The 24,612-nt window shown below is 38.7% G+C and overlaps 1 protein-coding gene across 1 annotated transcript; it reads right to left on the minus strand.

Moving 5' to 3' along the window:
* Positions 1–5,540: 5,540 nt before the first annotated feature.
* Positions 5,541–10,153, minus strand: LOC110952170 (protein yippee-like 5). The gene is made up of 3 exons (XM_022195569.2): positions 9,983–10,153; positions 8,612–8,778; positions 5,541–6,711 (listed from the first exon to the last, which is right to left on the minus strand). The coding sequence occupies exons 2-3, from the start codon at positions 8,750–8,752 to the stop codon at positions 6,490–6,492; spliced, it is 363 nt and encodes a 120-aa protein (XP_022051261.1). The 5' UTR covers positions 8,753–8,778; positions 9,983–10,153; the 3' UTR covers positions 5,541–6,489.
* Positions 10,154–24,612: the final 14,459 nt, after the last annotated feature.

The following is a 24,612-nucleotide window of genomic DNA, read 5'->3' on the forward strand; positions in this document are numbered from 1 at the left end:
CTATAGTACCAGTCAAAAGTTTGGATACACCTTCTCATTCAATGGTTTTTATTTATTTATTTATTTACATTGTAGATTCATACTGAAGATGTCAAAACTATGAAAGAACGCATATGGAATTATGTAGTCAACAAAAAAGTGTTAAACAAACCAGAATATTTTATATTTTATATTCTTCAAAATAGCCACACTTTGCTTTGATGACAGCTTTGCACACTCGTCATAGTTAATAGTTTGATATCTCAGTATTAATCTACAATGTAGAAAATAATTAAAATAAATAAAAACCATTGAATGAGAAGGTGTGTCCAAACTTTTGATTGCTAAATGATCACATAGATGTATGTGGAACACCAATAAACTAAATAATAAATAAATGGCTGAAGAGAAATATGTTACAGTGAAATAAATCATGAATAAATGAGGCAATGACAATATAAACAAATGTGCTAATGAAACAAATAGATCTGTATTTTTAAAAAGGCTCTTTTTTTAAAGGGCTGCTTTTACTTATTTTAATTTTTTGCCAATTGATTTGTATGAAACTTCAAATTTCAGCTTTTGCTTCTTTGGAAGTATTTTATAAGAGTTTTTCTCCTCATTGCATAAAATAAAAAATAATGAGTGAACATTTTAGTGAGGTAGTGTGTATGTTTTAGTGTTTTTCTACTGTCCAGCTTTTCTGGCTCATATGTCCACCCTGTTTATTTTAATGAATGCCACCTGCCACATATTCCATGCAAATTTTATATTTGAACATTTTCATGACAAAGCCTAGCAAACAAGTACAAAATCACAAAATATTTACTAATACCCCTGAGTTTTTCATTAAATTTTTTAAAATTGTAAATACCTGTACACTCAGCCAAAAACACTTCTGTGGGAAAAATAGGGCGCTCAGTACAGATCTGAAAAAGCAAAACTTGGGTTAGCCGTCAGGTTAGCCACTTGGAGACACTTCAAAGCAGCTGCCTATTCCAAAAATGATTTGTGTAAACATTTGGTTGTGATATATAATTTGCATGCTACAGTTGTGTCATTGCCACAATCAGGTAGGAAACAAATTATCCCCTGCTGCTGAGAGAGAAATGGTCAGGATCAGTGGCGTGCACAGACATTTTGGGGGGCAGGTGCTCAGTGGAAAATAAAGGGCACTTTGTGCAGCGTGTAGAACATTAGACTACAACAAGGCAGAAAGCTACTTTTTCTTTTTGTTATTTAGCAAATATGTCACAGCCAGTGTTGCCTCTACCTAATGTAGGCTAATAATAAACCTACACACACTAAATATTCAGTTATAGTATACTGATCATATGCTGTACCAATTCACCAAATAACATTGGTTGTGTGCTCATCATCGTTACTTTATGTCGATTATTTGATTTGTTATTTTATCTGACTCCATTTTGTTGTTCTTCACGGTAAAGATCAGGGGTGTCAATTCAAAGCCCAATTTCCCAATTTCCCAATTTGATCTCAAGTGGGCCCCAGCAGTAAAAACACAGCACAATAACCAATAAATCACAACTCCAACTTTTTCCCCTTTGCTTTAGTTAAAAAAATACATTCTGAAAATGTTCACACTTAATGAAATATCTTTTCACTAAACATTGTAAACACATTGAAATTTCTTAAGAAAAACAACCTCAATTTCAACAGTATTATTCCTCAGTTTATCATTTACACGCTACAACTGACAGATCACAGAGTGTCAAAGACACAAAACATTCAGTCACAGCTATCTGGAGCTGAACAATCTAGTATTTTACTTCATGATCAAAACAACTTGTCAAGTTCTAGAAATTATTTAAAATTTACAGTTTTACAAATTGAATGCTTTCTCTGTAATTCTCTGTAATTTTTTACCCTTTACAAAGTCGTCCTGCGGGCTGAAATGGATCATCTGGCGGCCATTTTGGCATGATATTGATGACTAATTCTAAAGCCTCAAATTATTGACTCCAACAGGCCACCTCCCACTATTTTAAAGACTGTTTTTCTGTTTACACGCTCGTTTTCATGCTGCTTCTCGGTAGCTTGTTGTTAGTTTCCTCCTGATTTGGGCTCGTTTTGCCTCAATGCTTCCTAAAACTTGGATGTGTGTTAGCATTTTCATTTCAAAGTGCAGTTTTATTGGAAAAAGCGACGGTCCCCGGTGTTTACTGCTCAGCATTTCAACAATAACAACTTTTCTTGTATTGTTCTGAGGCGTAATTACTTTCAGACAGATGTGATTAATATTTCACTGTAAACTTTCCTCTGTATTTTTTATTAATTGTTTATATGTGGATAATTCATTACTCAGACTTAGAGAGACATTAGTGGAAAAAGTAAAAATGAACTTTCACACCAACTCACCAGAAATATGCAGTTTTTTCTTCACTGACACAAGCTGTGTGGTGTATTTGCACACACACACACACACACACACACATATATATATATGTATATACAGACACTTTTTAACAGATGACTTAGATAACTCTAAAGAGGAATCATGATAGAATGATTGGAGTGATTTTGTAAAGAAGTACATCTGCTTTCAGTAATTGAAAAACAGTTTAAAAAAAAAGCAATTTTTTTACGGTACAACTCTGGAAAAAGCATCCAAAATAGTATTTTACTTTGGATAGCATTTGTGATGCTGAATTAAACGCTCAGATGCTGTATATTCTGTGTGTTTTTTCTCTTTTAAATGTCTAAAATATATTATTCACATCAAATTCATGATATTTTCTAACACAAACTGCCATATTCCCTGAAATAACCTTCTGTCTGACTTGTTTTGAACATGTCTCAATGTTGATAGTGTAACAGTGACATTGTGAGCCTTGGTTTTACAAAAAAAAATGTAATTGTTTTCACCAAAATAAAACATAAACCACATTGTACTGTGCAAAGTGTTGCTTTGTGGGTAATGCAGGCCTCAGGTTTTGACAAGGAAGAAGATGTGTAGGATAAAAAGATGATACCTCTGGTTCTGCCTCATCGATTTTCATTCTTTGTTTGAAAAATCCCTACGTCAGGAGTACAAAAATGTTACAAACATGCAGACTAAAAATGAAGACCTTGTTCAACTGAAGCTTAAATTCCACTTCAAATCTACATTTTTTTCTCTAAAAATGCTCCTGTAGATTTAGGAGACAAGTGATGAAGAAAACTGCCACAAAATACAGGAAAATGTAGACTTTTCCTAGCAGTAGCAGCTAGTAATCATATACAGTAGATGAAGTGACATATAATACATGAGGTCAGAGTTTTCTGAGGAAAACATGGTGGATTAATGTGTTTCTTTTTGATGTTACTGCTGAGAATTAACGTTCTTTTATTGCAGACATCAGTATATCTGCAAATAAGTGTGTGTGTGTGTACACACAAGATGAGGCCTTTAAGCCCAAGAACATCAAACCTACCAAGGTGCTTGAAGTGAAACCAGTGAAACTAGTGCTTTACCCAAAGTAAATGGAATATTGAAGAAGGAGGATTACCTCCACATTGCTCTAAAATGAAAACTCTAAAATCATCAGTTTGGTCTTGCTTGTTGTTAGATCTTCCAACAAGACAATGACTCCAAACTCACATCAAATATGGTAAAGCAATGGATGCATCAGGCTCGATTTAAGATTTGGTTTCCCCAGGTCCTGATTTAAACACTGTCAAGAATCTGTGGACTGTGCTGAAGAAATAAACTTGTGACAGAAAGCCAACAAATATTTGAACTGTACCATTCATGTCAGGAGTGGGTAAAGATACACACGCGGACAAAATTGTTGGTACCCCTCTGTTAAAGAAGGAAAAACCCACAATTCTCACTGAAATCACTTGAAACTCACAAAAGTAACAATAAATAAAATTTATTGAAAATTAAATAATCAAAAACAACCATTACTTTTGAATTGTTGATTAACATAATTATTTAAAAAAACAAACTAATGAAACAGGCCTGGACAAAAATGATGGTACCTCTATAAAAGATTGAAAACTATTTGACCAGAGTGACATGATTAACTCAGGTGTGTCATTTAATTGACATCACAGGTGTTTCCAAACTCATAATCAGTCAGTCTGCCTATTTAAAGGGAGACAAGTAGTCACCCTGCTGTTTGGTGAAAAGGTGTGTACCACACTGAACATGGACAACAGAAAGCGAAGGAGAGAATTGTCCCAGGACATCCGAAAAAAAATTATAGACAAACATCTTAAAGGTAAAGGCTATAAGACCATCTCTAAACAGCTTGAAGTTCCTGTGACAACAGTGGCTCATATTATTCAGAAGTTCAAGATCCACGGGACAGTAGCCAACCTCCCTGGACGTGGCCGCAAGAGGAAAATTGATGACAAATTGAAGAGACGGATCGTTGGAATTGTATCCAAAGAGCCCAGAGCAACCTCCAAAGAAATTAAAGGTGAACTCCAAGGCCAAGGTACATCAGTGTCAGATCGCACCATTCGTCGTTGTTTGAGCCAAAGTGGACTTCATGGGAGACGACCAAGGAGGACACCACTGCTGAAAAAAAACTCATAAAAAAGCCAGACTGGAATTTGCAAAAATGCATGTTGACAAGCCACAAAGCTTCTGGGAGAATGTCCTTTGGACAGATGAGACCAAACTGGAGCTTTTTGGTAAGGCACATCAACTCTATGTTCATAGACTCAAAAACCAAGCATACGAAGAAAAGAACACTGTCCCTACGGTGAAACATGGAGGAGGCTCAGTAATGTTTTGGGGCTGCTTTGCTGCATCTGGCACAGGGTGTCTTGAAAGTGTGCAAGGTACGATGAAATCTGAAGACTATCAAGGCATTCTGGAGAGAAATGTGCTGCCTAGTGTCAGAAAGCTTGGTCTCAGTCGCAGGTCATGGGTCTTCCAACAGGACAACGATCCAAAACACACAGCCAAAAACACCCAAGAATGGCTGAGAGAAAAGCGTTGGACTATTCTAAAGTGGCCTTCTATGAGCCCAGATCTGAATCCCATTGAACATATGTGGAAGGAGCTGAAACATGCCATTTGGAGAAGACACCCATCAAACCTGAGACAACTGGAGCTGTTTGCTCATGAGGAGTGGGCCAAAATACCTGTTGACAGCTGCAGAACGCTCATTGACAAATACAGAAATCGTTTAATTGCAGTGATTGCCTCAAAAGGTTGTGCAACAAAATATTAAGTTATGGGTACCATCATTTTTGTCCAGCCCTATTTCATTAGTTTGTTTTTTTAAATAATTATGTTAATCAACAATTCAAAAGTGATGGCTGATTTTGATTATTTAATTTTCAATAAATTTTTATTTATTGTTACTTTTGTGAGTTTCAAGTGATTTCAGTGAGAATTGTGGGTTTTTCCTTCTTTAACTGAGGGGTACCAACAATTTTGTCCACGTGTGTAAATCTAGATATGGACATAAAAGATGGTTTTAAATGCATAAATGTTTGAGTTTATTATTCTAAACATTTAATTATATGAAATTAAGTCATAGATGTGTTAAGACAAAATTACATTAAATTCCTATAAAAATGAAAGACACATGGACACAGGATCACTAACAAGATTGACTGAAATATATTTTATTGAATTGTGTATATGGAAAAGAGAAAATCTGCCTTGAGAGAAATCATCATTAATTCTAGGACAAAATAAAGTGGCTGAAATTTTTATACTGCAAAAGTGACATCTAGTTCAGTAAACTTAACAAAAATATGGAATATTATCATTTTCATGTATTATCATATGGAATACTCTGCCATTAAAAAAGTAATATAATACACTGCCGTTCAAAAGATTGGGGTCACATATGTTTGAAAGAAAAGATTTTTTTAAAAATGAAGACAACATTAAATTAATCAGAAATACAGTCTAGACATTGTTAATGTGGTAAATGACTATTAGCTAATGATGCTGAAAGGCTAATTGATGATTAGAAAACTTTGTGCAATTACATTAGTACATGAATAAAAGTGTGAATTTCCATGGAAAATATGAAATTGTCTGGATGACCCCAAACTTTTCAACAGTAGTGTATTTGATGACTAAACAATTTCCAGCAAAGTATCATATTGCCTATTTGCTAGAAAATAGTCTCAACCGGTTCAGTCTTCTGTTCTGAATCACCCCTTGAATCCCTACAAAACAATCTGTCTGTCTGTCAGAGCCTCTTGTAGGGCTGCAGGAGCAGATCATTTTCATCTGGGTCAACATCCCACCCCCACCTGTACAACACTACAGCCTGCTGGAAACACACTGAAACTGTAGGTGATTTTAAATGGGTAGAAAAGCAGCGGTGTTTCTCCTCTTCTCCCAGATGTTTAAAGCCATGGGAAAATGCCCGGCGCTGCTGTTGTTAGCATCCCACAAACACCCAGTATGGGTTTTTTTTTGGTGTAGCTCTACACACAAATGGAACACTGTCCATGTAGGTCCATGCACTGCTGCTGGAGGGAAAGTTGTAGGACATGGATTGAGCATTTCCAGCAGTAACAGAGGTGACCTCAGGAGTTATCAGAGGGAACATGCTCAAAGCCTTCACTTTCTCTCACCAGCGCCCTCTCCAGGATGACTCGGCCCTCCTTGTAGCGCTGACTTTCCTCAGTGGCGAACTCGTACATCCAGCCCAGCTTACTGTTGCAGTTCTTGCAGCTGACATCCCGCACCATGTGTCTTCCTGTCAGCATAACTCTGTCTTGCACCTCGCTGTGCTGCAGATTCACAACCTGGAGGGCAGCAAAAACACATCTGTCAGTTTAACAGTTAACCGCTTTTCTAAAGAGGATTTTTAGGTTTGTCAGGCAAAGTACAGTGAAAATGTTGGGACAAACACTTCATCGTTTGATTGGTGTGGAATAGATTTATAGTACCAGTCAAAAGTTTATACACACCCTCTCATTCACCGGTTTTTACTTCTTTTAATTATTTTCTACATTGTATATTAATACAGAAGACATCAAAACTATGAAAGAACATATATGGAATTATGTTGTAAATAAAGTGTTAAATCAGAATATGTTTTATAATTTTGATTGGTAAAGTGGCCCCCTTTTGCTTTGACACTCTTGGCATTCTCTCAGTCAGCTTCATGAGGTAGTCTCCTCAAATGGTTTTGACATCACAGGTGTGCCTCGTCAAGAGTCAATTTGTGGAATTTCTTTCCTTCTTAGTGTGTTTGAGACCATCAGTTGTGTTGTGCAGAAGTCAGGTTAGTGTAGTTGACAGCCCTGTTTGACTATTGTTGTAATCCATAGTATGGCAAGAACCACTCAACTCAGTAAAATGAAGCGATAGTCCATCATCAATTCAAGAACTGAAGGACCTCCTAGAGGTGCTGAGTACTTTCTTTCTCCTTTTCTTCACTTTGCGGTCCATGTCATCCCAAACCATCTGGATTGGGTTTAGGTCAGGTTACTGATGAGGCCAGGTCATTTGACGCAGCACTCCATCACTCTCCTTCTTGGTCAAATAGCCCTTACACAGCTTGGAGGTGTGTTTGGGGTCACTGTCTTGTTGAAAACTAAATGATGCTCCAACTAAATGCAAACCAGATGGGATGGTATGTCCCTGCAAGATGCTGTGATAGTCATGCTGAATCAGTCTGTCTTCAGTTTTGAATAAATCATCAACAGTATCACCCGCAAAGCACCCCCACACATCACACCTCCTCCTCCATGCTTCACGGTGGGAACCATGCATGTAGAGACCATCCGTTCACCTTTTCTGTGTTGCACAAAGACATGGCGGGGGGGGAAGCAAAGATCTCAAATTTGGACTAATCAGATCAAACCACAGATTTCCACTGGTCGGATGTCCATTCCTTGTGTTTCTTGGTCCAATCAAATCTCTTCTGCTTGTTGTTCATCCTCACTAGTGGCTTCTTTGCAGCAATTCCACTGTGAAGGCCTGTCTTCATGTGAGCCAGTTTCGTCATAGCGCTTGATAGTTTTTGCGTTTGCGCTTGGGGATACATTCAAAATTCTTGAAATTTTCTGGATCGACTGACTGTCTTAAAGTAATGATGGACTGTCATCTTTCTTTGCTGAGCTGAGTGGTTCTTGCCATAATATGGATTACGACAGTAGTCAAACAGGGCTGTCAACTGTGTACTAACCCTACCTCTGCACAACACCATCATGGTTTCAAACACATTAAAAAGGCAAGAAATTCCACAACCCACACAAAGCCTAAACCTCAAAGATATTTATCTACAATGATCCATCATATTTGAGAAGCTGGAATCATCCAATATTTGGCAGTTTTGTTTGAAAATGCTCTATGCAATCCTTCAATCATAATAATCTCATGATGGGATTTGCAGTGTTTTGAGGGATGAGGACTCATTATCTTTCTTTTAATGTTTAAAAATAATGAAGGGCTGTATATGTACTGCAAAAATGTTTACGTAGGTGCCACATGTCAAAGTCACATCCACATTAACGCAGGACCCAAGGTTTACCAGCAAAACAGCTGCATCACGCTGCCTCTGTAACTTCAAGAACTGATTGTTTGCTTGCTACATAACATATCACACCTACTAACTGACTGACTGAGTGCTTACTAAGACCACAACTTCTGCATCCCACTTGACAGGTCCATCATGTGAATAAAGTGATGTTCAGGTACCTTGTTGAACAGGAAAGCTCGGCCGGTGGCTCCAGTGAAGCGTGTGGAGATGAGTTCAGCTCGGTTAGTCAGTATGGTGTCGCAGTTGGCACAAGAGAACAGGCGAGTCCCACCAATGTGATCCAGGAAGATGCGTCCCATTTTGCCTACCACTGGGTCAGAACAGCCTATAATAAAGACAGTAGCCTTGTTAGATACTGACTCCCTATGCTCTTTCTCACACGGTGTTTTCATTGTTGCAAAACATTGCGGTCTTCATCAGACAAAAATCATATAGCTTTCACCCTTCCTGTTTAAAGAGACTTTTTCCTCCACCTTGTCTACGCCAAATGCTTCTAACAGCTGGGTTTCTCTACAACATCATAAAGTCTTGACCTTCCAATGTAAAGTGCCCTGAGTTGAGTTATGATTGGGCTCTATATAGATAAAATTAATCTAAACTGAATAAACCTGTCTACGATATTTTGTTTAGTGCAAATGAACGTGCAGGTCTGATATATGGACTGGAGTGAGAAGATTCCTGTTTAGAATCTTTATAAATTAAAGAATTGTGAACCGGTTTTCCTTAAAGTGTATTGTATTAGATGAATATAATGATATAATAATAATGCACATCAATGTACCATACCGAGGATGCCAACAGACTAAATAAACAGAGCAGGAAAGCCCAGTCTATTGTGGCTGTCACCCTGGAGGAGGTGTTGGAGCAGAGGATGCTGACCAAACTGCTGGCCATCATGGACAACATCTCCCACCCGCTCCAATAAAACTGTGGACAATCTGAGGAGCAGCTTCAGCAACAGACTATTGCTCCAAGGAACGATACAGGAGGTCCTTCATCATCACAAGAGGACTTTATCACTTTGCCTGCTGATGAAGCCACTTCACACTCTAAATGTCACTCATTATATCTGTAAACTCATCTGCACCTACTTATGTCATTTCCACATCTAAGCACATTCTTATTTGCACACTCTGTTCATTCTGTATACTCTTTAAAAAATAAATTTAATAAAAATACAGTCACTCTTGTATATTCTATTGATTTTTTTTCTAGAATTTTTAAATTCTTATTTCTCTCTACTTTATCTTCTTTGTACTCGGATTCCTGAAATTCTAGGACTCCTCTGAAGGCATCACCAGGCCTAGTATGTCAATAAGGAGGTTAGTAAAACATACTGAGTGAACTGTGCTTCAGCTACCTCATTGAAAATCATTACAGTTAGGGATTTTATGGAAGGAAGAAAAGTAAAATGAAAATAAAAAAATCAACACTCTACTCGATGCCTTGTCAAAGTCAGACAAACAACCGCTAACTAACGTTACAGTCAATAGGCCAAACTACCGTCAATATGACTCCAAATTTCTCACCTCGTCACGTTGGCTGAAGGAAATAGACTTTAAACAAAGTGCTTCGCTCGTCCAAATGTCTACGGTCGTCTTTGTTGTCGCAGAACAAATGTGTTTTCCCTCTGTTGTTATTTTGGTTACAGTCAGCACAGGGAACTGTGGATGCAGTTATGACGATATTTTATCAAGCGAAGAAGAATCAGAACGACAGCTACCACTCTGGACTTTTACAATAAATCCAAACAGAAAAACATTCTTATCAATTATTAAACACTTTCAATGAGGCAATTGTGTTTTGAATAATACCAACATAATAACAACAATAATAACATCATAATAATTAATGAAATCATATTTAGAATCTTAAGCCACCTCCTCCATATTTATAACCAGCCTTACAAAATCAAGGCTTTTATTTTGAATGCCACTTCCCGACCGTGTTTTTCATATATCTTAGGTAGCTTGATTCAGCTGTAGTGGAGCTGGAGCAGCAGAGGTAGAAAACCATTAAAGGTCTCATATGGTGAATATCCATTTTATTTTGTTGCTTTAAGCTTGGAGGTGTAAAGGAAAAGGTGTAAAGATATGAAGACGTTTACATGTGCCATTCCTACAGCTCATGACGGCTGAAGCTTCGACACTTTATTCAAGGCTTCAGTAACACACACACAGTGGTCCAGTAGGACATCTACTGGTCAATAAAATGAAGTGCAATCGAGACGTTTTATTGATTGGTTCATGGATTGTTTTGGATTTGATTGGCCATGCGCATTTCTATTTGACTACAGTAGATGATTATGTGGTTTCTAGTGGATACAATAATAATAATAATAATACTAGTAATAGTAATAGCAATAACTATGACCCCTAAGATCCCTGTTTCTTATTTGGCATGTCTGTTTATAACCATATGTACGAGTCCTCACTTATATTTTGTGTCATGAAACATTTAAATGGTGGTCTTCAAATACAGAATTTTTACTCGGGGCTCATGCAAATACAGATTATGGATTTTGGCAAAGTATGTTTTAGGGTTCATTGGCACAGAGGTTCATGGGTGCGTGGGTAAAGAGGGTGTGCTTGAGAAACAGGGCATGAGTGTGCTTGTGTAACTGGCTATGAGTTTCTATGAAGAAATAACAGTTTTACGCAAAGTTTAGCAGCAATAACCTTCGGTGTTAATGTTTCATACTAACAGTTTTTACAGTTTTATTGATGTTAATAAAGTTGCAAGTGTCTGAACTGGTCCCAGTTTAAATCAGAGGTATATTAATGCTGGATTCTTCTTGTTGCTGCTGTTGTTCTACTGTTTCTCTGTCACAGTTTAGAAGAACTTTTATGGACACTCATTCATCAGTTATTCCACCTGTGACCAGTGTCGTGGTTTCTCTTGGATGTGCCGAGGTTGAATAACACGTCTGGTGACACTGTTGACTTTATATGATTTTATTATAAAAAGACAGCACCTGAACAGGCACCATGATTTGCCTGTGGAGGATTCCAAAGCCAATAGAGAATCTCACCCCGAACAAAGAAGTCAGGTCACTTTTATACACTTTGGACAAGAAGGTCAAGTATGAGGTCACTACAAATAGCTTCTGCTCAAGGACCAAAATAGGAAACAGAGGGCCCCTTCAATCATCCTCCTAGACACAGAGGCCCCTAAAAGCCCCATCGGTCAACCACCTGTAGATTGGGACCCTTATTTGGACACAACCTTAAACCCTTCTGAACAGTCAGGAGCAAGCATAGCACATTCCATTCTAAACAGTTGAAAACAGATGAAGCGCATACCATTCTACTAAATATATTAAGCAACACATGTCTCAGATCAGATACTACACCAGTCCAAATGTCTGCGGTGGAAAAGGTTAACAGTGAAACTACATTTTCCTCCTGTTACGGACTCTGGTGGCCATGTGTCTGGATGGCTTGTGGAGAGGGGGATTGGTTACACCTGGCTGAAGACCAAGCTCCAGATTACACCTGGCACCCATGAGGAGTGATTAGCCTGGATCCAGACCTCTTCCCAGTCCTGGTTTTCCCAACCTTCTGATACATCAGATTGGTCCACCACCATGACTCCTTCTCCCTGAAGACCCCAGCAATCACTACACATAAGGATATAACTGCAACCAAGACTTTCAGTCCAGGGCAGCTGGTATTTGCGTCCAGTTGGCCCTGGTCCCTCTGTTTGAGAGGTTTATTGTTTACGTTCCTGTGTGGGCCATCGGTCTGTAAGTTACTTGTGGTGGGTATTATGGACAATTTAGAGCTTCTGTTGGCAGCTGCTTATTTAGTGTGAAGCCTCCAGATGCAGTGGAGACTGAGGCTCCAGTTAGCAGTCTGCCAATTTAGTGAAGAAGCATTTAGTAATTTGAGTATTTGTGAACTTTGTCGTAAATGTTGGTGTTCAGAAGCACCAGTTTTGTTTAGTTAGTTTTGTGGACTGTTGTATTAGCTGGTGTTACTTGTGGTAGGTGTTGCTTCTGTGTTTTAAGTTTGGCTAGGGAGTTTAGTTGTTTTGTTTCTGTTTAGCTCATTTACAAACTTCCTTAGCCTTCTTTTTGTTAGATTCTGTTTTTTGATTTGGCCACACCCACCAGTCTTGTTTTTCCTTGTGATCACGTTTTTGTTTAATTTGTCACTGAGCAATAAATTCCTTTATCTGAATCGAATAACATCTGGTTATTTTGTTGCTTCAGGCCGACCCTAGAGGTTGGATCGCAACACCTCCACAGTACGTGTTTTCATAGCTAGTCTTTTAATTATGACATTGATTTGTAATGTTGAAACATTCAGTACGTCTTTGATCGAGTTGTGGGATTGGATATAATTTAGGTTTATTTATGTTTGCACAATGATCTAATAAAAGTTCAATTTAACTAACAGTCCTCTCTGTTTTTGAAGGTTCACAAAACAATTTAACCTGAAGTTGGGCAGCACAGCTGTGGAAGACGTCCTGCTTCGTACCAGTGCCCAAAAAATCATACAGGACCTCAACAGCTACAGGTCGGTGGTACTGACGTCTCATCTGATGAAGACTCTGGGAGGCTGGTCCTCGCCCATCTCTGCCCTCGAGTGAGCTCATCGATAGACCTGCTGCAGTTCGCATATCAGCCTGGCATTGGGGTGGACAATGCTGTCATCTTCCACACTGGACAGAGCTCTGTCCCACCTAGAGAAACCTCCTAGCACTGTGAGGATCATGTTCTTTGATTTCTCCAGTGCTTTCAACATGATTCAGCCAGTTCTCCTGAGGGACAAACTGGAGTTCACAGGGGTAGATCACCACCATCAGGCTGGATACTGGACTACCTCACAGACAGGCCACAGTTTGTGAGGGCACAGGACTGTGAGTCTGACATGATGGTCTGCAGTACATCGCCCCACAGGGAATGGCCTTGGCTCTGGTCCTCTTCATCCTGTACATTGAAAACTTCATGTACAACTCAGCCAGATGTCATTTGCAGAAATTCTCTGACTCTGTGATTGTTCGCCTCATCATCCCAGATGATGATGATCGGGAGTATAGAGAACTTACCCAGGACTTTGTGGACTGGTGCCAGTGGAACCACCTCCAAATCAATGTGTGAAGACTAAAGAGCTGGTGGTGGACTTAGTTGTGTTTTCTTGTTTCTGATTGTCACTTTACTGTGGTGACATTGCAAATTCCCTCTTGTGGGATCAATAAAAGACTTTCTACTTTAATGCTACAAAGTGCATGTGGTGTGCTAGTTATCAACAATTACAATCAAATTTAGCATTGATCAAGGCCACATTTATAGGTGTGGCACCCAACCAATTACATTATAGCCATTACTTGGCTGCTTATCATTTTGTACTCTTAAAGAGTCTCCAGTTACATAACAGGTTAGCTTTTCAACCAAGATTACCTGCAACGAGGAAGCAGGGCTAAGTTGCATGGCTAAAGTGTCTGTATTTTTGTCCAGATTTGAACTCTTTTGTTAGCACTTTGGGGCACTTGTTTTAAAAAAAAATTAGAAATAAATCCGACAGGCTTAAAAATCTACAAAATTTTAACAACATGAGGACGTTAGACTTGTCCCCTGAGGAATTAAAAAAGTATCTGAGTTGTTTTTAGGCTCAGTTAAGTCGAAAAACAAAGGAGGGGCTAGATGATGTAATAGTTGTGCATCATGGAAAGTGGAACAAAAGGCTACCAGATGGATGCTACTGATTATTGCTTTTCTGGAAGCTCAGAACAAAATTATGATTTAAAACCAGGTGGCAGACTGTCATCCCGGAGAAGAAACACCTCTTCAGTGGTATTTTGGAAAACTTTTAACATCTAGTGAAGATATATGAAATGCCATGGAAAGAATAATGCTTATTGAGATGGTGAAGGTGGAGCCAAACAGTGTGTTGGTTTGGATTTATTTCATCCTCTTCTCTCCATGAGGAAAGTGCCTGGAGGCTACATTAGGCATGACAGGAAAAACATACCAGAATCATTTACAGAACTTTTAGTGGAGTGGTTGCATCATAAGTAACATCAGCTAAAAATGAAGAAAAATACACTGAGATAATGAAAATATCTCTGTTGTTCACTGATTTTAGTCTCCCATTGTCAGACCTATTTCTGCAGCACAGTGTCAGTGATGGAGAATGGTCTAGATGCACTTACATATCATTCTGCTAAAGGTGTGAAATGCTTGAGCTTCATTGTATTTCTTCAAACCAATCGCAACCATCAAGACAAAGAACTCCGCCAAGGCAACTCGGTTGTTGCATGATTTCTGACGGATGAAATTTTTTAAAAATCATAGTCTGCAGTGGTCGATTTGTCTTAAGATCACAGTCATGATCGTCAGCTGATGTAGTGTTCACTTGTAGTCACACTTACAGTGATGCCATGCCAGTATCTTGCAATGAAACAGAAATCTTTAACTAATCCGTGGATCCAGACTCTAAGCCACATCACTGCCAAAATCGAAAGCTTTCATCCTTGTGTCATTTCAGACCTTCCCTGAAAATTTCATCCAAATCCGTTAATCCATTTTTGAGTAATGTCGCTAACAGACAGACAGACAGACACACCAACAGCAATCGTCACATAACTCCACCGCTTTCCTCAGTGGAGCAATAATAGCCAATAAAATACCAAGATCTACTTTGATAAATTGTTTGGTCTTTAAAAGAAAGCACCAAAAATGTGCAACTGCTGCTGACCTGGAATAGTTGAAAGATGGATGGATAGATATGTAACATTTTTTAAAATTCAATACATTACATCTTTTTAATGTATTAATAATATATGAGTCTATGATTCCCAAAGTAGAAACAGACAAAAAAATCAACTTATAATTTAGTACAGTGAAATAAACCTGTCAGCTATCATACCAGTAACATTATGATCAATGACATTTTGCTCAGTTATATCTCACAATATGTTTTCACATCTTTCTTTGTACTGCAGTTATTGATCTTTTTTCAGTTACAAGAGCTTATCAGAACTCTTTTTCTTTTCTTTTTGTTCCTACAGACGTACCATACCTGCCTTGTGTGTTGTAAATATCTTTAATGACATCCTGTGAGAAAAAGAATGATGACGGTGCTTAATACCAGTGAGGCAGAACAGTTTTTAACTGGCTGTACAAATCACGTGTTGTAAGTGTAACTACAGGACACTCTGCTGAAATCAACTAAGTCTGTTTGAAGATTAGCACCGATCGGGGAGATAATATCATGCTTTAACTGGGGGTTCATGTAGAGGTAATGTCCTTGAGTGAAGATAACAGGCTCTGAAGGCGGTACAACCTGATATCAGAATTACAGTAATCATGACTGAAGTTCACTCTCTTCTGTTCGCCATGATATTATCTGTAATTATTGGACATAAGTAGAAAAAATCAGATAAACTGATTTCATAACTTATTTGAGCTAACTTCTGGCCATCCTGCACCCCTCTAATCAGCAGTGAGATAAGAGATAACACTGAAGCATCACTGTTATGTAAAAATAACAGCATATTTACCTAACTGTATTGTAGTGATGTATTTTTCCAATTATTTCCACTGTACATGACACACATTACATGATTACTAATGTGCACTTTCATTCGTATGTGAAAAACCAAACCCTCAGAAGGTTTAGCATCACACGATATCCAACATCCCACAGAAAAACTGATTCTACAGTCTTGTAAAGATTATACCCAAAACTTTAACCTTGACACTGGTCTCCCAACGAATAGTAGAAAGGACAAAGTAAATCTATTTTATGCAAACTTAATTCTATTTCTCTAGATTTACACAACACAGAATAATCAACTCTTTTCATGTGAGGCCACTAAGGAGAATAGTTTGTGGGAAATGTATGGTTAATCCAACCATACCCATTCTCTCTAAAGACAGAGGCAGTGTAAAACAGTTGTAGTAGCAACCAAGACAGTCTTTTCTCCTTTACACCAGTGGTGTTTTGCTTCATTATACCAACAGGAAAATAACTGCTTCACACTGTTGAACCATTAGCCAACAAAGTGGAGAGAGTCCTGGCCTTATCTGGTGTACTTGGGGGCACAAGTCAACAGGCCAAATGCTTACTATGTATATTAAGTTTGAATGAAACAGCTCAACATTTTGGAAATGCACGGAGCATAAAGAGTGGAAACAGCTCGCCTTGCTCTGTCCACCAAGAAATCAACCAGCAGTGGTCTCTTGAGTGTTTCGTGAGTGTGAGAGGAATTAAGCACATACTTCAAATAGTGAAGAAATCCATCTGAAAGCATCCCATCCATCCATCCATCCATCCATACATCCATACATCCATTATCTATGCACCGCTTAATCCTCATTAGGGTCGCGGGGGCTGGAGTCTATCCCAGCTGACTTAGAATGAAGGAAGGGGACAGGTCACCAGTCTATCACAGGACTACATATACAGACAAAGACGCTCACACCTACAGGCAATTTAGAATTATCAATTTACCTGGAGAACCTGAAGAAAATCCACAAGGGGGAACATGCAAACTCCATGCAGAACGATCCCAGGCCAAGGCCAGGACGCGAACTGGGGTTCTTGTAGCTGCTAGCCACCAAGCCACTGTGCAGCCCCCACTTGAAACCACTACATGTTCATTTTACAATTTTAATATGTGCTTATTATTTGTGTTATTGTGTGATAATGATTGAGTTTCAGAGGTACCGAAGGCAGATTGGGTTACCTCCGAATTGAGCCAGGCCAGCTTTCCTCCCAGTTTACAGTCTTAATGGTCAGCTAACAAGCTGCAAGCTGCTACACAGTAAAAAGAGTCGCTGATTTTGTCAGTCAGATTATATTATTTCTAATTCGTTAAGTTTGTTAGCATTTACAAATTTCTCCAATTGTAGTTAATGCCTCCACCTTCAGGATGGTTAAATGTTGAACTTCAAATAACTAAAAAAGCATCAGGATTGAAACTTTATGAACTTACAAGCCACAGTCGATTACACAGTTCTGACACAAAACACAGACAGTAGTTTCTACTTCTCAGGGACATGCAGATATGCACATTAGCTTTTAAACAGATAAAGAGCATATCTTGGTAAACCAGACTTTAGCTTCATGTCTTATGTTAGTGTACAACAGGTAATGAATTGCTGTTTTAACAAAGAAATGCTAAAAAAAGAAATCCTGAAGCTATTTTTCCTTGTAACTGTCTTCACAGTCCAGTCCAAGTTATGGTGTACCTGAAGATCTGTAGTTGATAAATAAGACTGTTATTTGCATTTGTGGTTTCATTAATGTTTTTTATTTACTATTACCAAGCAAACGATGATAATTAAAGTTTAAAGTCAAAACAAAAAGGAAACGTAAAATTCGCCAACAATCTAGAAATGGAATCACATCAATAGTATTGTCATTATTACACTAAAACTTCAGTTTAATCTTATCTGTGTTATTGTTTAATGTTACAGCTGTGTCCTTGGAACAAATAGGCTAGTCCCTCCCCTCTGTGCAAATTTATGATATGTGTACTAGACAGGTATAACTGATATTGACAGAGAAAGACGACTGACTGCCCACCAGCAAGAGCAGAAGGAAAGGGGGGAAAAGCTGCTAAAAAAAAGGACAATAATGAGAGAGAGGATACTTCAGGAGCTGCTTCTGATCTCACTGCTGGGTTTCACATGGACAACAGGTCTCTGCTTAAAATGCTGCTCATTTAAATTGCTCAAGAGGATGTAAATTATAAAAATCATGTGTGCATAGTAGAGGTGATCTGATGGTTCTGAAAAAAGTCACAATCTGATGTAAAATGGTTTACATGGCTGTGCTGTTCAAAGAGTCAGTCTAATATTTGATTATTGAATGTAGTATAACAGTAGATCTTAGTATGCTTTGTGCTGTTTGTGTGTCTCCCAAAAGCAATGATGAGGAAGAATGCTTATACAGGATAGTCATGCTTGTGCCGTACATGTTCCAGTCATTGCCTGTAATCTTTTGAATCTATATACACTTTCAGCAGCTGGACTGCCCTGCAGTCAGATGGACCCGTCTCACCCGCCTCCTTCCACCGGTAATTCAGAACGAGATTAAATGCAGTTTTCTTATACTTATTTGGAATAATTTGGAGTAAGAGGAGTACAGTGAGGCTTCATATCTTATAGACACAACCTTCTTTTACAATTTTGAGGGCTTATTTAAAGACAAGTACTAGTTTACCACATTTACTGCGGATGCATCCTGAAAATCAACACAAACACAGATTAATGCTTCACTAGTAGTGATCCATATCATATTTGTGTATCATTCTAAACAGGGCATTCTGTTTAGTGACTGCTTTAAACAGTTTTGTACACTTTGCTGATAGAACAGTTTTTGAATCTAGGACCTCTATGCCATATTTAAGAATTGTTACTTTGACTAAGTAAAACCTCTAAACACTTCTCCCACCCTTGATTGCTTAATACAAAAAAAATCACATTTTCACTAAGACTGCCGTCCCTTTTCTTTAATCTACCCACATACAATATATAATAATACACAATTTCTGATTAGCAACAAATGAAGCCCATCATTATTTTTGTTTTCTCAAGTTAACAGTGTAAAACCCGCCGATGTGGCTGTGCTCTCCTCCATTGGATTTGACGTGCACAGGTGAGCACAGGTCACACCTCAGCTTCAACTGCACAATAAAATTTACATTACAACGTCTGAAATTTACACTGTGGTCTTCTTCTACAGCACTGAGCTGTCCAAAGTCACATCAAGACTCAGAGGTACGTTTCTGTTGCCTACAAAGCTTTATCTGTTCACGTTACAGTAATCTCACTCAGTAAGTGCACTTTTAGGATGTTTAGGTTGCTTGCTCTTGTTTTTGATGATTTCTAATGAAACTTGACAGGAAGGCTCCATTATCTATGCATCGCTTAATCTTAATTAGGATGAGGGGAGGCTGGAGTTTATCCCAGCTGACTGGGTTTTGGACACCCTGGACAGGTCACCAGTCTGTCACAGGGCTACATATAGAGACAAACAATCACATTTGAACTCGCACCTACAGACAATTTAGAATCACCAATTAACCTTTTGGAATGTGGGAGGAACAACCCGGAGAAAACCCATGCTGCACAGGGAGAACTTTCACACTTCATGCAGAAAGATCCCAGGAAAGACAAGATGCGAACTTCTAGCTGCGAAAGTGCTAACCAAGAAGCCACTGTGCGGCCCAGGCTCCACTAATTATGCATTATAATTAGTCTCTGAGACAATATAAAAGGGAACCACATGTCTTGTTTCAAACTTCACTTTCACTAGAATTGCCCTTGAAATACACTTATCTAGTTACGTTGATACAAGCTTCCTCGGCACTACTGTTTGCTATCTTTACCACACTGATTTGATTCTGTTATCATGTGAAATAATGAACCCCAATACACTCATCATACAGTACACACCAGGCCTCCGGTCTGTTATCTGTATGAAAGCCGCACATGAAATACCAAGTACAGTACATCACACAGATAGACACTTCCACACACAGATAAAATACTGACTGACATAAAGCAAGAAGGTCATAGTTGTTGACTGAGCATTGTTAAACATTTAAATTCTTCTGATTAAAATGTCAATTTTGGATTTGCAACCCTGTTAAAACTGTAGTTTTGTGATGTTTTACCTAAAATTATGCTTCATTAGAATCTAGATATTTGCAGTTTTTTATTGTTCAATGTGTTTATTGCTTTGTGGCATTATCTAGTTAATCATTCCATGTGTAAAGCTGCCAGCATTTGAAAGCTTTGATGACAAGAGCTGACAGGTATTTTATTTCTGTGAAGGAATGGTTGAGTGGGTGACCCATGAACAGGGGCTGTAGTCCCTGATGCAGTGGTCTGGGTTCAGTTCCAGCTCATGGCCCTTTACTGCAGGTCTTCCCCCTATTGTTCTCCCTACTTACCTGTCTGCCTCTCTATTAATCTAAATCCAATATCTAATAAATCCAACAAAAAGGCCAAAAAAAATAGCTTAAAAAAACCCCAACAGAACAAATACTTTTCCATTGATGACTAATCTCCTGTTTATTGGCACAATCGAGAGGCTACAATCAGAGGATATTTACATATTTTTAATAACTTGAAAATTTAGAGTATTTGCAGAACAGTTTTCTGTCATTTAACTACCTGTTTAATCAACTTCCTGTTTAAGCTTCACTATGTTCGCACCTACAAGCTTCATGTTGAATTTTTTCCTTTCCCTCCATCAGAGCTGATGACCCTGTTTAACCCTGAACTGATCTCTCACCTCTCTGATGAAACAAACTTGTTCACCCCACAGTTTCTCCAGCACAGGTACAGCACTCTCTGACGTATGAGAAATGTCCAACTAATGACTCTAGGATTTCATTTCATTTTTTCTTCCATGCTACGTTCTCTTTGCAGCACACTAGTGGAGCAAGCAAAGGAAGTGTCTCTCTATGTACACAACCTCCAGGTTGGTATTCAGACGGCCGCACTTTCCAACCATGAGGTTTATTTATTTCAGTTTAACTTCCATCTGTATAGTCACAAGTCTTGCAATAAAAACATGAGGAGGTGCCTTGTAAAGAGCTGTATAATTTGCTATCAATTTTGAGGAAATTGCATTTCAATTTTATTGTTGGAATTTGTTCTAAATATTTGTTGAACTGTATGTTGAAACAGCAACTGACAGTAAAAGTGTCTTAAGGTTGCACTTGCAATTACTTTGAAGTGCACTGATCTAATGTCTTAATAATTAGTAGGAAATTCCAGACCTAACGGAAAGTAATTTTGATTTTACACACCCACAAGTGTTATCAGCAGCTTTAAAGTGGTTGCTGTGATTCTTTTTTCCCCAACAGAACATTGATGTAAATCAAGACTGGAAGTTGGTGCTTCTCTTTGTTCAGGTGGATCAGCTGTGTGCCTGCGAGCAGCAGCAGCAGGTAAATAGTTAATACAAAACCTGAGTACAGATGATCCATACATCCATCCATTCTCTATACGCCGCTTTATCCTCACTAGGGTCGCTGGAGCCTATCTCAGCTGACTCGGGCGAGGGCAGGGGACACTCTGGACAGGTCGCCAGTCTGTCTCAGGGCTACATATACAGACGAACAATCACACTCACATTCACACCTACGGGCAATTTAGAGTAATCAATTAACCTCAGCATATTTTTGGACTGTGGGAGGAAGCCGGAGTGCCCGGAGAAAACCCATGCATGCACAGGGAGAATATGCAAACTCCACGCAGAAAGATCCCAGGCCCAGGCCGGGATTTGAACTAGGGATCTTCTTGCTGCAAGGCGAAAGTGCTAACCACTAGTCCACTATGACGCCCAGTATAGATGATAAATAATATTTTTTATTGAACTTAAGCTTAAGTTCAGTGCTAAGAGTCCAAATCACTTGTTTTTCCATGTTTCTATTGACTAAGTTGCCTCAAATACTGAAGTCTACATTACGTATCAGTGTCAGACTCTCACTGTTTGAAATATCCTTGAAGCAGATGTGTGTTGTATAGAAAATTTTTTTTCACTTTTACATTTACAAATATTTCATTCTATATGTTATGTCAGATGTTTAGCATATGTTGTCATTTGATTTAAAATTATGCATGTTCTCCCTGTGCATGCATGGTTTTCTTTGGGCACTCCGGCTTCCTCCCACAGTCTAAAAACATGCTGAGGTTAATTGGTAACTCTAAATTGTCCATACTGTAGGTGTGAGTGTGATTGTTCCTCTCTCTATATAACCCTGTGATAGACTGGTGACCTGTCCATGGTGTACCCTGCCTTTTCCCTAAGACAGCTGGGATGGACTCCAGTCCCCATGCGACCCTAATGAGAACTAAGCGATGTGTAGATAATGGATGGATACAATGAAAACACAATGTGCAGTTAATTGTTTCTATTCCCTGCAGGTGACTATTTTGAGGAGAAGTGTCACAATTTGTGTCACTATAGACAATCAAGAAAACTGTGATGAGTGTCTAAAAATTGGCCATGGTCCCTGCAGTGTCAGACTGTTGTGTTTGTGCTGCAGGTTATCAGATCAGTCATTGAAGAGGTGGATGATGCTCTGCAGCTGCTGCACACTCAGGTAGATTTTACATAATTCAATGTATTATCATTCTTTTACTTCCACAGTATTACCAATATTTATACATTTTTGCCACTTCACCATGTTGCAGCTGAAACGAACCATCGTCAGTGTTGCATTATGGGACGGAGAGCACGACAGTATACAGAGCAAGTAAGTTAGACTGTAAAAGTAGAGTTTGTCCCCTGAAACATTATTTTGTCTTCACTGGCTTAATAAAAAGGACTTTTATCTTGTTACATACATTTTATGTGTGTTATAAAGTAAAAGGAATGAAGATCAAATCAATATAATGAACAGGTAATGAGGAATGACATTGTAATCACATTCACTTATAAAATGGACCTTCTGGCTTTAATGTTCTGGCAGAGTTTATTCTGTAAAAATGAAGATACATATGAAACTTTAATGATTCAATCTGTTTCACAAAATAGAAAGTGTCCATGTGGGGAAATAACCAGTGAAGGAGAACTCCGGATTATGAGGGCCATGTTGACTCAAGCTCTGCAGGTTTGTTCATAATTCAACCATATATTGCTGCTAGTTTTGACCTGTGCTACTGGTGTGTTTGATGCAGCTTGATATTCTGTATATTTGACGTCTTGAAGGAAAATATTGTTCTTGAACTCTTTTTCACTGAGCAGGAATCCTTGGATGAGCTCATGGTGCAGAAGCAGTGGTACAGTGACAGAGACGACTTCGCCGTCACCCTGCAGGACACTCCTTACATCAAGCACCCTTCATCTGTTGCTGTGAGTTCCGTTCAGCTTTTACCATATTTTACCAATAATCTTATAGATCTGGTCTGTTGCAGTATTTGCATCCCTAAATCCTTATTAGTTCTGAGGAAATAAGAGCTGTGATTATTTTTTCAGAATGTACTTCAGTGCTTAAGAAAGTTTGGTAAGAAGTACAGCATTCAGGTCAAGCAAGTGTTGATCAGCTTGTCAGAGCACCGTTCTGCTGGGAAACCTTTGGTTCTGGCATTCATGTGAATGGTACTTTGACATGTACCACTCACCTAAATAGTGAAGACCAAGCACATCTCAGAGGTGCTGTGTCCATGGCCTGATGGGTCAGAGCTGTTTCTGTGGCATGAAAGGGACTTTCACATAATGTTCATCTGGTGGTTTTAATGATATGGTCTGATCTGTGTATATTTATTTACCGACAATGCAAAAAGGTGGGAACAAGTTTCATAGTCGCATTAATCTACATCAGGTATAGGAATGTGTCTTAGTCACGCTAGTTGAATCAAAATTTTGGAGAGCCTTGACTTCTTTTTCTACTTCTTTTCCTTTCCAATTTTCCCTTCAGGGTAGTTTGAACTCTGCTCCTAAACTTCTAGCCTTGCTACCTTTTCACCTGATCTCCTGAACACATAGTATATCCACTGTCCTCCTCTGCATCATGTCAGCCAACTCTCTAGGTTTTCCTGTCATAATCCCAACATTCAAAGTCCCTACTTTCAGTCCCAGATTCTTGACTTTTCTCGTCTCTCTGCCTGTGAACACTCCTTCTCTCCTTCTTCGACCAACAGTAGCACAATTTCCACCGGCACCCTCTGGATCAATAGCACTGATGGCGGTTGTTGTTATCCCAGGCCTTGACCGATCTGGTATGGAAGTCATAGGGTTGATTTGCATATTTAATTTGGCATAAGTTTTGTGTCAGATGCCCTTCCAGACATAACCCCCTCCATTTATCTGGGCTTGGGACCGGCACATGGTGGACACTGGCTTGTGCCCCCTTGAGGCTGCATTATTCCCTTGACTTCTGTTGTATGCTAATTGAGGGACAGATTTTAAATAACAATGGTACAATGACTCTGTTTAAATCAGCGTTCACAGTTTGACAGTATTACAGTGAGCAAACATGCACAATACACTTTAACTAAAGTGGCTAAATGTAATTTTTGCTGTGATTTTTTTTAACTACTTTTCCCTGCTCAGACAAAAAAAATGCCCTTTTTGGGGAAAAAAAAAGTCTATCAGGGAGTTTATTCTCCAGATGAAAAACAATGAGGGAAATATAGCAAATAGCACCATAGGAGTCTCTGCTTGGTACACTATAAGGTCATTTGGAA

The sequence above is a fragment of the Acanthochromis polyacanthus genome, chromosome 16 (assembly GCF_021347895.1).
Source record: "Acanthochromis polyacanthus isolate Apoly-LR-REF ecotype Palm Island chromosome 16, KAUST_Apoly_ChrSc, whole genome shotgun sequence".
In the NCBI taxonomy this organism is placed as follows: domain Eukaryota; kingdom Metazoa; phylum Chordata; class Actinopteri; family Pomacentridae; genus Acanthochromis; species Acanthochromis polyacanthus.